Genomic DNA, 14,030 nt, shown 5'->3' with positions numbered 1-14,030 from the left:
AAAAAAATGTTATTGGAAGGACCACAAGAGAAGGAAACTCACAAAATTTTAAGGCATCTAGTATATGTGTCACTTCTCATATAAATCCTATATTTTTCCATTCACGGTCGATATGTGAGACTTATTCACACTTAAAGTACTCATTCTTATAATTTTGTTTGTTTTTTGGTTTCCTGTTTATGATTATAAAATAACATAAAGCTTTAATTGTGATTGTTGTTGTTAATTTATAATATGTATAGTAATTGATATTTTATTGCTACTATAAAAAAATAGTAACATATAAAGACCAAATGCAGTGTATTTTATATTTGAGGTAATTGAAAATGTGTTGTAATTGTTGTGCAAATTGATAGAAGCAAGGAAAATTTTATCTCCACAGTCCAAAAGAATTTTATTGACAATGAAATAATGCTATTTAGATAATCACATCATAGAATAGAACAATCAAAATAAGGTAAAATACTTCTCAATGAAAGAAATCCTTGAATTCCCCAGTTCAAAGAATGGAGCTCTCAAGTTAAATGGCATGTATGGATGCTAAACTTTGTTTCCTGTTTGCTTTCTTTATACTGTGATGGTGGCTGCAGCTGCTACTATTCAACGAGCACCGCTGAAAATTGGAAGTTTTTTAGAAACACTTGGCAAAGGTGGCTCAGTAACATTACTGTCATGTAAAACTGGGAGTGGAGGGGAAGGTGGTGGAAGATAAAAATCAGTAACTTGTTTTAAAAGTTTTCCAGGTTGAATAGGGCTTATATAAGGTGCTTTGTTTCCATGCTTTAAGCACTTGTTCTCTGCAATAAGTAGAGAAACAATCGAGTCAGAAATAAGAGTTAAATATCATAGAAGTAGAATGTGTGAAACAGTGTCATTATAGTTCATGAATATATCAAAATTATCGAAACATTCTTGAGTGAGTCTGTTAGTAATTTTATGGACCAAACTGACTAACAGAAGACATGTCTGAGGACCAAAGTAAAAAAAATCTCATACGCGGACCAAACTGACTAATATTGAAATTTAGTGAACTATAATGACATCGATTCATACATTCAAGGATCAAAATATCTATATGGACTTGAAATTTATACTTACTCGTGTATCTCACAGCAGTCTTAGGGAAGTCGGTAATAATGCCATTAACCTTAGCTCCAACCACATATGAATTTATCTCAACAAATGCATCTGAGTAGTAATCCCATGCTTGAGATACAAATTCGTTGCTGAAAGTTTCTACATAAACTGGTAGCTTAAATGATTGCAACCTTGCTACAAGATTTGTAGAGTTTACTAGAAAAGCTTCACTTTGAGTAAAAACAGAAGCCTTTTGTACCACAACAGAATCAGCGAATGTTTTTATGTCTTCGATAGCTTTGTTGTCAGCATCACGAATATTCTCACCAACTTTGTAAACCCTTTCATATTTGGATTTATCCTTGAATATATTTAGTACTGATTTGTGTGTTGATTGAATCATAACTTTAGGAGATCTTTGTTCATCATAACCAGATTTTTTTAGAGTATTAAGGACTGCTTTGGTTACGCTTAGTCCCCGCTTCTCTGCAAGGTAGGCAGCATTCTGATAATGAAAGAAAAATGTCATTAACAAAGCGTAAAGGGAACTAATCGAGTTGCAAATTAAACAATTATCAAGATCATGTAAGAACTCACTTCTATGTTGATCAAGATGCCAGAGCCTTTAGCCAAGGATAAAAAATCAGACAAGGTAACAAATTTCCCTTGATTTTTGAATTTCGGATTCCGGAACAATAGGTATTTCTCAAAAGGTTTCAATATTGACGCTGCAATGTACGAAAAACGAAGAAATAAATCAAACGATACAATGCCTAAACAATATCATATATAGAAGATAAGCATTCAAGAACATGGATCATTCGACTTACGCGTCAATGTTTTGATTTCATTCCATGTCAAACTAAATGTATATATGCCACTGCCATTTTGAATCTCTGGAATAATAGCCGCACGATTTCTGAATTTCGTATTAGAAACTGTTGTACTCTTCGAAAGATCTATAGAACTTAAGCAAAATGGTACTCCATCCTTGGAGATTTGAACAGGACAATCAATTACATCTGCTCCATCTGACTTTGCTTTCTTATATGCAAGATCTGTACAAGCTGGATAGTCTCCGCTTGCTCCATATTTTGAAATTATCAAAGTCTCCACTTTAGCATGAAAAATAATTCAAGAAGCATGAACATGTCAATAAAGATTATTTAAATATTATGCTACCTCAATACATCCTATAAGTTATAACTTGCATAAAATGAAGAAATGAAATGTATCAATAGAGTGTACTTCAAGTAAAGTATACCTTGTTTTTTGGCATTTCTTCCTAGACCAGAAAAGCAATCTGCAGAAGGAATTGCCAATATAATTTATGACAGCATTAGATAAAGATAAAGTCAAGAAAAGGTGTATCATTAATTTGAGTTACTGATTTTGGCCAAGTCAACGCACACGTGGACAATGACTCACATGACATTCTGACGTCGCATGTGAGTCACTTTCCACGTGTGCGTTGACTTGGTCGAAATCTGTGGCGGGCGAGCCTTTTGCAAAAGGAGTTAAAGTTAGGGGTCAAAAGTGCTATTATAAAAGTTAGAGGCCAAAATCGCAAGTTTGTTAAAGTTAGGGAGCCAAAAATGGAATTTAGCCTTTATATTATTCATAAAATATCTCTACAAATATCTATGCCGTGAGATATGATTGGATAGACGTGTAACACTTTTTTACACTGACAAATGTATACATTTAGTAAAAAGTAAAAACTAATCTATAGAGAGGAAACAAAACTTACTTATGGCTGCAGATGGAGTTACCGGAAAATCAGAGAGAATACCATCAACAGAGAAGTTACCATTGTCGATGAAAGACAAACATTCAGCCATAGGATCATAACTGAAATTGTAGCTGAAGGGAACATCATTAACAATATCTGAAACAAAAACTTTAAGCCCTTGTTTATGAGCATCTGAGACAAGAAAGGTATGTTGCTGCAGATAAAGTTGCGAGTCTACAGGCCATATATAGCCTTTTGGAACAAGAATTCCAGAAGCAAATGTTCTGATAAATTTGAGGTTTTTCAAAAGTGCTCCATAAGTCTTGTTGGTTGTAGGTTCAATCTTATATTGCTCTAGAAACCTGAAGATCGTGACGGTTTTTTTAAAAACGGACTTTGATCTTACTCGTCTTAAGAAATCCACGTTAGGCGATGAGATGTAATTGATTGATACTCCTTTAGTAGAAAGAGACAATAGAAATTTCTCTACACTCAAATTGTGATGTTTGTAGAATGTATCATGCTGCATAGTATTTCGAAAAACGTATATATTGAGTCAACAATAGAGATTAAAAATCAAAAGTAACAATCTTGAACATTAGGACTTTCTTTGAAACAAAATAGTTTGTTACATTTCATTTCATCATTACCTGAACATTTAACCATAGGCCGGTTGATGGCGATTTTACTAATTTAGCTACGTTTTCAACCGTGGAAATATGATAGTTGCTTCCATCAAACTTATTCGTTCGAGAATACACTCCCTGAACAACTGTCCAAGTAACAAGAAAATTATCAGTCACTTTACATTCATATATCAAAAAGGCGAAAAATGATTGTAACTCTCCGTGGAAAACCATTAAGTTTATAATTCAATGAGAAAGATTTAACTTACGCGACACATTTGCTAGTTCATTAAAGTTGAAATCGAGGGAAAACCATCCGCGAGTTGGAACCTTATTAACTGAGTAATCCTTAGCTTTGCCAGGATAAACAATGGAAATGTCGGTTGCATTGTCCAACTTGATGTCTGGAAAACAAATCCCAACTCCATCCTTTGTCAGTTGCACGTCACACCATAGAGTGATATTTGGGGAAGTAGCTTTTAGTGCCAAGTTATAGGAAGGTAAACTTGAATCTGGAAATATCCCCGAAAATCCGCCTCGTGCTATTACCACTGGTGGTGACCCTGCACAGCATACCAAACAAGTATCACAAAGCTGCCACAATTGTATGTATCAGCCGTATTTGACCGCAATTTTTCACAATATCAGGAATCATGATATGACCGCGACACAATTGTGATTTAAAACATTGCATTTATGTATACATCTTCATAGATAAGGTCCAATAATTTCTGACATTTGTTAATGATGAACACATCTTGCAACAAAATTTACTACTTTTTTACATTGTCAATATTACATAAATACATATGCATACATACATACATACATATATACATACACAATGGCCGATCCACCGCACGGGCAGCCCCGGCACTGGTAAAAAAAATTGGTATTTTAAGGGTTAGTTTAGGGCGAAACTGAAATTTTTCAAGGCAAAACTGAGATTTTGCCAAGACTTTATAAATTTGCTGGCTCCGCCACCGTACATACATACATACATATACATACATATACATACTACTTTAACATTGACAATACAATATCATACATACATACATACATACATACATACATACATACATTCATACGCACGCTGTGTGTGTGAATGTTATAGAATTAGAAACTCACCTTGCAATGTTTTACACCCAGATACCAATGCTACAAACAATGAGCAATGAAGAAAAAACAGAGGAAATACAGAAGAGAGTGCCATGAACTTCCACATAGATTTCTAATCAACAAAACCCTTAACTCGGATTTTAATTGATGATATGAATTAAGGAAGCATATACATGTAAACTTGTAAAAAAAAAATTGTGGAGTTCTAAGAAACAAAACAAAAAAATGAATGCCTTATTATGTACCACAAACACACACTCTTATCACAACTTTGGCATATTTTTTTTTGTCTGTTATTGAAGTCAACTATGAAAACATGTCAACCATACAGGTATTTTGGCAGTGTATAATACTATGTGATGACACGTTAATCCTGTTATGATAACGCGGTTTTTTGAACATGCCTTCAACTATACGTTAGTATTATACAACACTTGGAAATTTTCATGTATTAGAGATGAATAAAAATGAGAAAAAATGAAGATGAATGAAAACTAGAAAATGTGAGATAGGATAAGAAAGAAGAAAGAAGATGAATTAAAGGGTGAAATTTTTTTATGTACTGTTGCAGCTAATAATTGCTGCATTTATATCTGCATTTAATAATTTCTGTTGAACCTCCCCTTTTCACCAAAATAAAGTGGATCCCACATGTTTAGTCAAATCAAAAGCTTTACTGTATTAGATATTTACTAGTAGTTGCCAGTCGAACTTAGATTTGAGGCACTAACTATGTCTATGTCACTTACTTGTCGAAGCCGTCCAATCTAAAATTGACGATCGAGATTGATTACAATTAATTTTGTTGATATGTAATATAAACCGTTCGATTTAAAATTATAATTTAAAATTTTGTTATACAGCGTGCTACTTTTACGGTAGGAGATGCAGATCCTTACTAGTCTATGATATCTTTTTATCACAAGAGTTCACCAGAATTAGAGTTGGCTTGCCTGTTTCGTAAAAAGCCATTTAGTTGAGAAAACAACCAAAATGTACTTGATTCGAGACTTGACACATTAGAGAAGCAAAGACTTGGCTTCGGGAATATTGACATAAATACTTATAAGTTACTCACCCTCATGCTAAGATGTGAGTCTCAATTTTTTACCAACTTGATCAACTTCTATTGACACCTCAATCTATTTCTTTTTTGGATGTGATTATTTACACATATGTGGAAATATGACTAATTCTTTTCTTTTTTTAATTAAAGAAGTTTAGATGAAAATTTTACAAAGATCAGAATTGATTTAGAAAATATTGACAGAGATACGTATAAATTTTTCACTAATAAGATCCTCAGAATATCAATATAAATGAAATTTAACAAAATACGAAGTAACTCCTTATTTATTTTCTTACTTAATATATTTAACTATTTATTATCTTCATTTTTTTTTTGACACAATTATCTTCGTTAACATATTTCTTTTGTAACAAAATAGTTACATGTGTCATTGATAAACAATAACTAATATTCTATATATTTTTTTTAAGTAAAAAAGTAGAAAGAAGAATATACACGAATAGTTGCTTGTTAATTTGGCTTCATTAGTCGAACATGGACATGGATTTAAAAATCTAAATCATTTGATCTTGATCAGACGGTTCACAGTCGGTGACTGCACGCAGTGACGACCGCATTCAATCTGATTCCGTCTATCATACATACTTGGTCAATCATATCATGTGATGTCAGTAATTGTGCTGCTGCACATGGGAGAACTTACTAAGTCAAATTAATTACAATGTTTTAAAGATTTAATCAACATTAATCGCAAGATTTAAGGAACAAAGAAACCATAAATTAAATAGAAGTCTTGATGAAAGGGACTTTGACAGATGTCATTGATTAGTATACAATGTGGAGTATGTAATTTGGTTCAGATTTTGGAGAAACGTAAATTTACTATAAATATGTTCAACTGATTTTAACAAGTTGCTTTCGAGTATAGATTTTGTTTATATATGGCCGTTTTAAATATTTTAGAAACACTATTTTAATTTTAAAATTTAGTCCTAATAAAAAGAAAATGCAATCCTTGACAATTTGTTCGTATTTGAACAAACTACATAAATTTTTTTTTATATAATTACATGTGATAGATTCGACTTCTTTAAAGTGAGAGATTCACTTTAGAGTGTAAATTGAATAATGTGTTGATTAATAAATCAAAGATAGATATTATAGGTAACTAATCATAACAAATCATGAAGTTGTTACAACTACAATTTTTGATATCCCCATACTCACTTTAGAGAATTCAAATCTCAAGTGTTAATGAATAAATCAAAGGTAAATATTATAGGTACATCGTAACAAATCATGAGACCGTTACAATCACAACAACCCTTAATTTTTTTTCAATTTACATTTTATTCACTTTAGAGGATGCAAATCTCAATTATTTTTCAAGAAGTGAGGAAATTATATGAAAATCTGGAGCCATAAATTTTTGCGTATGTTTGTTGTGGGGACATAGATTAAGTGAATTCAAAAGTAGGTGTATTCATGCAATCAGAAGCTTTAGACCGTAAGATCATGATTGGACAGTTCATATATCTTAAAATCCAAACCACATTATCTTGATCAAACGGTCTGCATACAATCACAATTGCACTTAATCTGATTCCGTGTTGTGGTTGTTTGCGGGTGCACAGTCACGAGTTTCTTATACACAATGAGTGATGATTAATTAATTATTATTTTTTTTGTAAGTTATTTTTCCTTAATGGCAAATAAATTATATATAAATAGGACAAAAAGAATACACTAAAGAGAGTCCACAAAAGGGAGTACAAGAGTACAATGAAGTCGTAGATAAAAAACTCTTAAGGCATCCTCGGACTAGACTGAGTCCGAGAGCCAGCAACCCCCAAAACACCAAACACGCAAAAAGAGAGAAATAAAAAAAAACAAGAAAATAAGACAAAACATAAACTCATATCCCACCAAGACCACCACCGAGCCCCGATATCACCACAATTTTTTTTTTGTAAGTTGACTTTTTTAAATAAAAAAATACTAGTAAAGAGTGTCCAAGCATATATATTTTTTTTTTTTAACATTCCGGTATAAATCTTATCTGAATGTGTATCAGTACACCGTTAATACATGATGTAAATAATTTTAAGGAAAATGCTAAACAGTGTCCCGGAACACTGCTTAAGGAACTAAATATAGTATCATGACATTGGAATTTATGCAGTCAACTCCTTAAAAATCTAAAAATTGTTATATTCAATTTAAAACTTTCTTTTTTTGGTTTTCTTAATCATCACCCCGGACACCAGTTAGCATTACATTAATTTTAATAGGCTCATAAATAGTATTTAATGTAGAAAAATTAATAACCACTATTTATGAATTTATTAAAATTGTGCACCTCAACAATTGTACTAGTACTAGTTTAAATAAGATGTCTACCAAAAAAAAATTCACCTATTTTTTTTATGGGTCATGTTAAACGGTCCTCTCAGACACTTGTTAAGCATACCCAAAAAGGAAATAAAAAATAAAATTTATATTTAAAATACAATTTTTTATACTTTTAAGACATTGAATGCACGCATTTCGAAACAAAATTTCTATTTTAACATGCTTAACCAGTGTCCGATGACAGTGATTAGTATTTTCCTTTTTTTATTAATGGAAAGTTTGTTATTTTTTGGGTTCATATTTGGTTTTGAAAGAATTATTGAACTCAACTTCAATAGCCTTATTTCATAACTACTTTCATTTAATCTAGACTTCGTACCTCTTTTCATATTCGTGCATCTGAAAGAAACATAAATTATAAAATATTTTAAATTTTGGTGGATTTTGAATATTTTTGTCGTGCAATGCATAATACCAAGGCTGTTTGAGATAAAATAATAAAAATGGACAAAAGTTGAATCTATAGTCTACTTGTGAATGAGAAAGGAAGAAGGCCATAAATCAAGTCCTCTTGATAAATCATATTACCTGATAGGTCAGACTTTTTCCTCCACCGGTGGGCATCAAAACAAAAACATCACATCCACTCATTGTGGCATTAATTACCTTTTCATTTGAGCATACTGACAGTTTCTTTTCTTGTAAGGCAACTACTCTGTTTTTGTTGTTGGTTTTTCTTTTTTAAGTTTTGTCTCTGTTTCTACTCATGTAATTGTTTATTTATTTTTTGAATTTTAATTTTTAGTTATTGAGTTTGGTTTGTTCTGTTAATTGATTGAACTTCTGTTGACTGCAGAAATACTATGAGAAACTTTCAAGCAAGGCACGTGCAAAGCCGAGAAGCCCCTCAAGATGTTCGTCTCAGGACGAGGATCTTGGTCAGCGACTTGAGGCGAAGTTGCAAGCTGCTGAACAGAAGAGGTGGGTTTCCCTTTAGGTTGAATGCTTGGGTATTGTGTTGTGTACTTCACTGCAACTAAATAGAAGCACTAAAAGGGATACATCATATGCACATACATGTAAAATTTTAACATATAATAAAATTATAATAAATTAATAATCCAATCCAATGATATAAAAATTGATTCTGTTCAAGATGCAGTTAAATATTCATCATGATCTTATTTTGGTATCTGATTGTTTTTATAATTAAAAAGTTATTTCTCAAAGTATGAAAGAGACTTGATTTCTTTTTCGATCACGTGACTTGTGCTTTATTTTTACAATCAAGATGATTTTTTACTTTCCTGACAGGTTGAGCCTTTTGACAAAGGCCCAGATGCGCTTAGCAAGGCAGGATCAACTGCGTCAAGCAGCGAAAAATGGAGTTGAAATGCGTCATGCAAATGAACGTGTGAAGCTTGGGACAAAAGTGGAATCACGTGTTCAGCAGGCAGAGGCTAATAGGATGCTTATCCTAAAGGCTCACCGGCAAAGAAGGGCATCTCTTAGAGAAAGGTCTTCTCAGTCATTGATGAGGAGAATGACTCGAGAGAGCAAATACAAGGAGCGTGTACGTGCTGCAATTCACCAAAAACGAGCTGCTGCTGAAACAAAACGACTTCGGTTGCGGGAAGCTGAGAAGAAAAGGGCGCATGCTCAAGTCTTGCAGGCGAGACATGTGGCGAAGTCTGTGTCTCACCAGCGTGAGATTGAGAGAAGGAAAAAGAAGGACGAGTTGGAAGATCGATTACAAAGGGTATGGTGTTAGTTTGTTTGTTTTTTGAGTTCCTTTTCACTGCTTCAAAAATTTCAGATGTTACATGGTGGCCTTAGTTTTGCTTTTGTATAATTTAAGTCTCCAAATTTATGTTGATCAGGCAAAAAGGCAAAGAGCTGAATATCTCAGGCACAGGGGAAGATTGCGTGGTTATGCATGGGAGAATTGGATTACAATGTCAAAGCAGGCAGAATATCTTTCTAGAAAACTAGCAAGGTATTTTGCATTTGAATACATATATTCTGTTAGGTTTATTGTCACTGGTTTACTCAATTGTAATCATTTTGGAGAAGGCCTTAATACTGTTTGCAATGTTTTATTTCATCTATTAGGCAAAACTTGTACTCTTCAAAACTGAAGTGCAATAGGTGTATTAAAGTCTGTTTTACTGGATATTACTATATTACTTATCCTGATTATTTACTTCTTTAAGGTGCTGGAGGCGATTCTTGAAGCAGAAGAGAACAACCTTTGCCTTAACGAAAGCATATTCTGTGCTGGGGATCAACGAGAAATCTGTCAAGTCATTGCCATTTGAGCAGTTTGCTCTTCTTATTGAATCAGCTTCTACTCTTCAGACTGTGAAAACTTTGCTGGACCGGTTTGAAAGCCGCCTCAGAGTGTTTACAGCTGTTGTTCCTGCCAGTTATTATTCTAGTTTGGATAACATTGATCACCTTATTAAACGGGTTGTGTCCCCCAAGAAAAGGGCTACTCCTAGGAGTTCTGCAAGAAGCTTGGCAAAAAAGGCAGATTTAGTCAAGGAGACAAATAATAGGTTATCAAGGTATCAAGTGAGAGTTGTTCTTTGTGCTTATATGATACTGGGCCACCCAGATGCAGTTTTCAGTACAATGGGCGAACGCGAGATTGCTTTGGCCAAGTCTGCTCAAGAATTTGTCCACATGTTCGAGCTGTTGATGAAGATTATACTAGAGGGGCCAATTGAAAGTTCTGATGACGAATCTGCCTCAGTTGTTATGAACCGATGTACCTTCAGATCCCAGCTTGCTGCTTTTGATAAAGCATGGTGCTCATATTTGAATTGTTTTGTGGTCTGGAAGGTTAAGGATGCTCGATCATTGGAGGATGATTTGGTTAGGGCAGCTTGCCAGCTAGAGGCTTCTATGATTCAAACTTGCAAGTTAACTCCAGAAGGAGTTGGTATTAGTCATGATATGAAAGCTATTCAGCATCAGGTAATTTCCCATGTCAATAGCTATGAGTTTTCCTTTTGAACAATAGCTGTTATTGATGAACTTTTTGAGTAATGCCATGGAACATCAATGGCCTCAAAAACTGACTAAGATATCAAGACTTAAAAAAATTAGCTTCTGTTTTTTTAGTAAAATTTCCCTTCTCAAGCATGTTCTTCTCCCGGTTACATTTTAATTCTGAAAAGTATGACTTGGCTTTATTATTATTGCAAGAGAGGATTTTAACTTTATCTTCTTCTATGTTTTATAATACAGGTCTCTGAAGATCAAAAACTTTTGAGAGAAAAGGTGATGCATCTGAGTGGAGATGCCGGGATTGAGCGCATGGAAAGTGCACTATCTGAAACAAGATCTAGATACATAAGAGTAAAGGATAGCGGAAGCCCAGTGGGGTTTCCAATGACTCAATACATGTCTCCAAGCCCAACTCCAGTTACTACTATTGCAGGCACAAGTGAAAGCAATATTTCAAATAAGAGCAATAAGACAAGCCGGGTGGTTCGCTCCCTTTTTAAGGAGACCGACACTTCCCCCATAGAGTCAAGCTTCTCTTCACCTATTACCAGTTCAAATACTCAGCTCAGTACTACCGCAGAAAAGATTGTAGCACCCAATGATGTTCTCGTAAATGAATTTCTCCACGAGCATCACCGTAGTTTTGCTGATGACTTTGATGTTTCTGATCACATTCAAAACAGCATTGAGGTAAGTACATCTTTGTTTGTTTCCATTTAACTGATGGTTGATTTTGGATGAATCTTTAGTAAGAGGGTTCTGCCTGATGCCTTTGCTGTCTGACACTTTGTTCAAATTATCCCTCCGACTAAGAGTTTTTTTAATATAGAATCAATCCTTTTGCCAACTCTCGTTCACTATTTATCTGGCAGGGGAAAATCAAGCAGACAATGGAGAAGGCCTTTTGGGACAGTGTTATGGAATCTGTTAAGCAAGATCAGCCCAACTATGACCAGATTATTCAACTCATGGAAGAAGTTAGGGATGAAATTTGTGAGATGGCTCCAATAAGCTGGAAGGATGATATTATTGCAGCCATTGATTTAGATATTCTTTCTCAGGTAGCATATTCTTTTCACGAGCCTGTTAGACGCATCATTGGAATATACCTAACTATAATTTCTCCTATGATTTCTGATTATATTTGTCTTCTGTGTATCTAAAGGTACTTAAATCTGGTAAACTGGATGTCAATTACCTTGGTAAAATTCTCGAGTTTTCACTAGTCAGTTTGCAGAAGCTTTCCGCCCCAGCCAATGAGGAGATAATAAAGGCCAAACACAAGGCATTACTCAATGAGTTGGGTGAAATGTGCCACTCTAGAGATGAATCAAACAATGCATGTGTTGTAGCCTTGGTCAAGGGTTTGCAATTTGTCCTTGAACAGATTCAGGTGTGTCTATCATTCCTTTATAACTCTAATTTATTTGATCTATTCAGGTGCAGCCTTGATGATTATGCACGGGCATCACTTTTGAATACACCACTACTATATGTGTATTTCTTTTCTTGTTTTGTTTGTAGACAAAGCTGACTTGGAATCTTAATATTTGTTTTACTTTGGTTGTATGTTATGTGACATGATAAATCTTTTGACAGATTCTTAAGAGAGAGATAAGCAAAGCACGCATAAGATTAATGGAGCCTTTGCTTAAGGGACCTGCTGGTGTGGACTACCTTAGGAATGCCTTTGCAAACAAATACGGATCTCCATCTGATGCCAGTGCCTCTCTTCCATCAACACTCAGATGGCTTTCATCTACTTGGAATTTTAAAGACCAGGAATGGGTAGAACATGTGAATTCCTCCTCAGCATTGGCTGATAATTCATCCCAAGCATGGCTTCCTTCAACTACTCTCCGAACTGGTGGAAATATTATGCTCAAAAGTACTGGCAGTCCAATGTTCTTTTCTCCCGATGTTTCAAACACTCAAGGTTCCATATATTGACGAAACTTTAATTTTTGATTCTTCTGTTAGCTGTTCATACTTTGAGGCAGACGCATATTTGATACCTGCTTGTATGTTATTTGATCAGGTGATCAGCAACCAGAATGCAAAGGAGAAACAGTTGATCTTGCTGTGAGGCTTGGTTTGCTAAAATTAGTAAGTGGAATATCTGGTCTGACACGAGACGATCTACCTGAAACTTTATCTCTTAACTTCTCCAGACTAAGGTCTGTTCAGGCTCAAATTCAGAAGATTATTGTGATTTCTACGAGGTAAATGATTATTTTTGTCAAGAGGCTATATTTTTATTTAGATGGTACATCAATTATGATATTAGTAACATGTCTCTTATTTTGGGAATCGCAGTGTTCTTATATGCCGTCAGATCATTCTAAGTGAAAAGGCAGTAGCAAGCTCTGCAGATATGGAAAATGCAGTGTCCACGTGTGCAGTACAACTATTGGAGCTGTTAGACCGTGTTGAAGATGCTGATATTGATGATATTGTAGGAGTGATTTGCAATCTGCCATCAGTTGATGGTGAAGATGCAGGGAAGGTTCAGTCCAGAAAGGCAGTTGCTGGCAGAATTCTAGGAAAGAGCCTACAAGCTGGAGATGCTGTGTTTGAGAGGGTGTTCAATGCTGTCTATTCAGCTTTGCGCGGAGTTGTACTCGGGGGAACTGGTGCCCGTGGGAGGAAATTAGCTGAAATGACACTACTGAAAGTCGGGGCTGGTGCTCTGACGGAAAGGGTAGTGGAAGCTGCTCGTGTTTTGATTGTAGCAGCTACTGTATCAGTTGGTGTTCACGGGCCATGGTATAAATATTTGACTGATAACATATGAACATAAATTTGTCAAGTACATGAATAAATATTACACACGTACATGTACATAGGAGTGTGTAAAGTTGTAAGATGTTTATCTTAGGTTCCTGTAAAGATTAGTGACATGGTTGTCTTTAGCAGAATGCTTTTGATATAATGTAAATAGGTATTTGAAGTTATTTAAATTGCTAATATATGATTGTTAATCTTATCATAAAGTTGTAAGATGTTTATCTTAGCTTCTTGTAAATATTAGTGATATGGCTGTGTCTAGCAGAATGCTTTTGATGTAATGATCAAATAT

At 34.5% G+C, this 14,030-nt stretch overlaps 2 protein-coding genes across 2 annotated transcripts; one reads left to right on the top strand and one right to left on the bottom strand.

Annotated features, from left to right (window-relative positions):
- Positions 1 to 349: 349 nt before the first annotated feature.
- On the bottom strand, positions 350 to 5,130 carry LOC123918929 (glycerophosphodiester phosphodiesterase GDPDL3-like). Its single transcript, XM_045971106.1, has 9 exons — positions 4,567 to 5,130; positions 3,705 to 3,998; positions 3,460 to 3,581; positions 2,828 to 3,332; positions 2,342 to 2,380; positions 1,908 to 2,192; positions 1,675 to 1,805; positions 1,099 to 1,582; positions 350 to 797 (listed from the first exon to the last, which is right to left on the bottom strand). Exons 1-9 carry the CDS (start codon positions 4,661 to 4,663, stop codon positions 601 to 603), a joined length of 2,154 nt encoding a protein of 717 aa, XP_045827062.1. The 5' UTR covers positions 4,664 to 5,130; the 3' UTR covers positions 350 to 600.
- A 3,615-nt stretch (positions 5,131 to 8,745) lies between these two features.
- Positions 8,746 to 13,885, top strand: LOC123918928. Its single transcript, XM_045971105.1, has 10 exons — positions 8,746 to 8,920; positions 9,254 to 9,698; positions 9,820 to 9,935; positions 10,153 to 10,918; positions 11,192 to 11,641; positions 11,824 to 12,012; positions 12,117 to 12,344; positions 12,551 to 12,887; positions 12,990 to 13,173; positions 13,268 to 13,885. The coding sequence occupies exons 2-10, from the start codon at positions 9,279 to 9,281 to the stop codon at positions 13,743 to 13,745; spliced, it is 3,168 nt and encodes a 1,055-aa protein (XP_045827061.1). The 5' UTR covers positions 8,746 to 8,920; positions 9,254 to 9,278; the 3' UTR covers positions 13,746 to 13,885.
- The last annotated feature ends 145 nt before the right edge of the window (positions 13,886 to 14,030 follow it).

The sequence above is a fragment of the Trifolium pratense genome, linkage group LG3 (genome assembly GCF_020283565.1).
Source record: "Trifolium pratense cultivar HEN17-A07 linkage group LG3, ARS_RC_1.1, whole genome shotgun sequence".
Classification (NCBI taxonomy): Eukaryota; Viridiplantae; Streptophyta; class Magnoliopsida; order Fabales; family Fabaceae; genus Trifolium; species Trifolium pratense.
The sequence above is the reverse complement of the archived record's forward strand: the minus strand, read 5'-3'. Positions and strand labels throughout refer to the sequence as shown.

Coding starts and splice junctions, on each gene's coding strand:
- LOC123918929 (XM_045971106.1), bottom strand. CDS start 4,663: ATGTGGAAGTTCATGGCACTCTCTTCTGTATTTCCTCTGTTTTTTCTT. Junction 3,582..3,704: donor TGAACTAGCAAATGTGTCGC/GTAAGTTAAATC, acceptor TTACTTGGACAG/TTGTTCAGGGAGTGTATTCT. Junction 1,583..1,674: donor GCATCTTGATCAACATAGAA/GTGAGTTCTTAC, acceptor TTTCATTATCAG/AATGCTGCCTACCTTGCAGA.
- LOC123918928 (XM_045971105.1), top strand. CDS start 9,279: ATGCGCTTAGCAAGGCAGGATCAACTGCGTCAAGCAGCGAAAAATGGA. Junction 9,936..10,152: donor CTTTCTAGAAAACTAGCAAG/GTATTTTGCATT, acceptor TACTTCTTTAAG/GTGCTGGAGGCGATTCTTGA. Junction 10,919..11,191: donor TGAAAGCTATTCAGCATCAG/GTAATTTCCCAT, acceptor TTTATAATACAG/GTCTCTGAAGATCAAAAACT.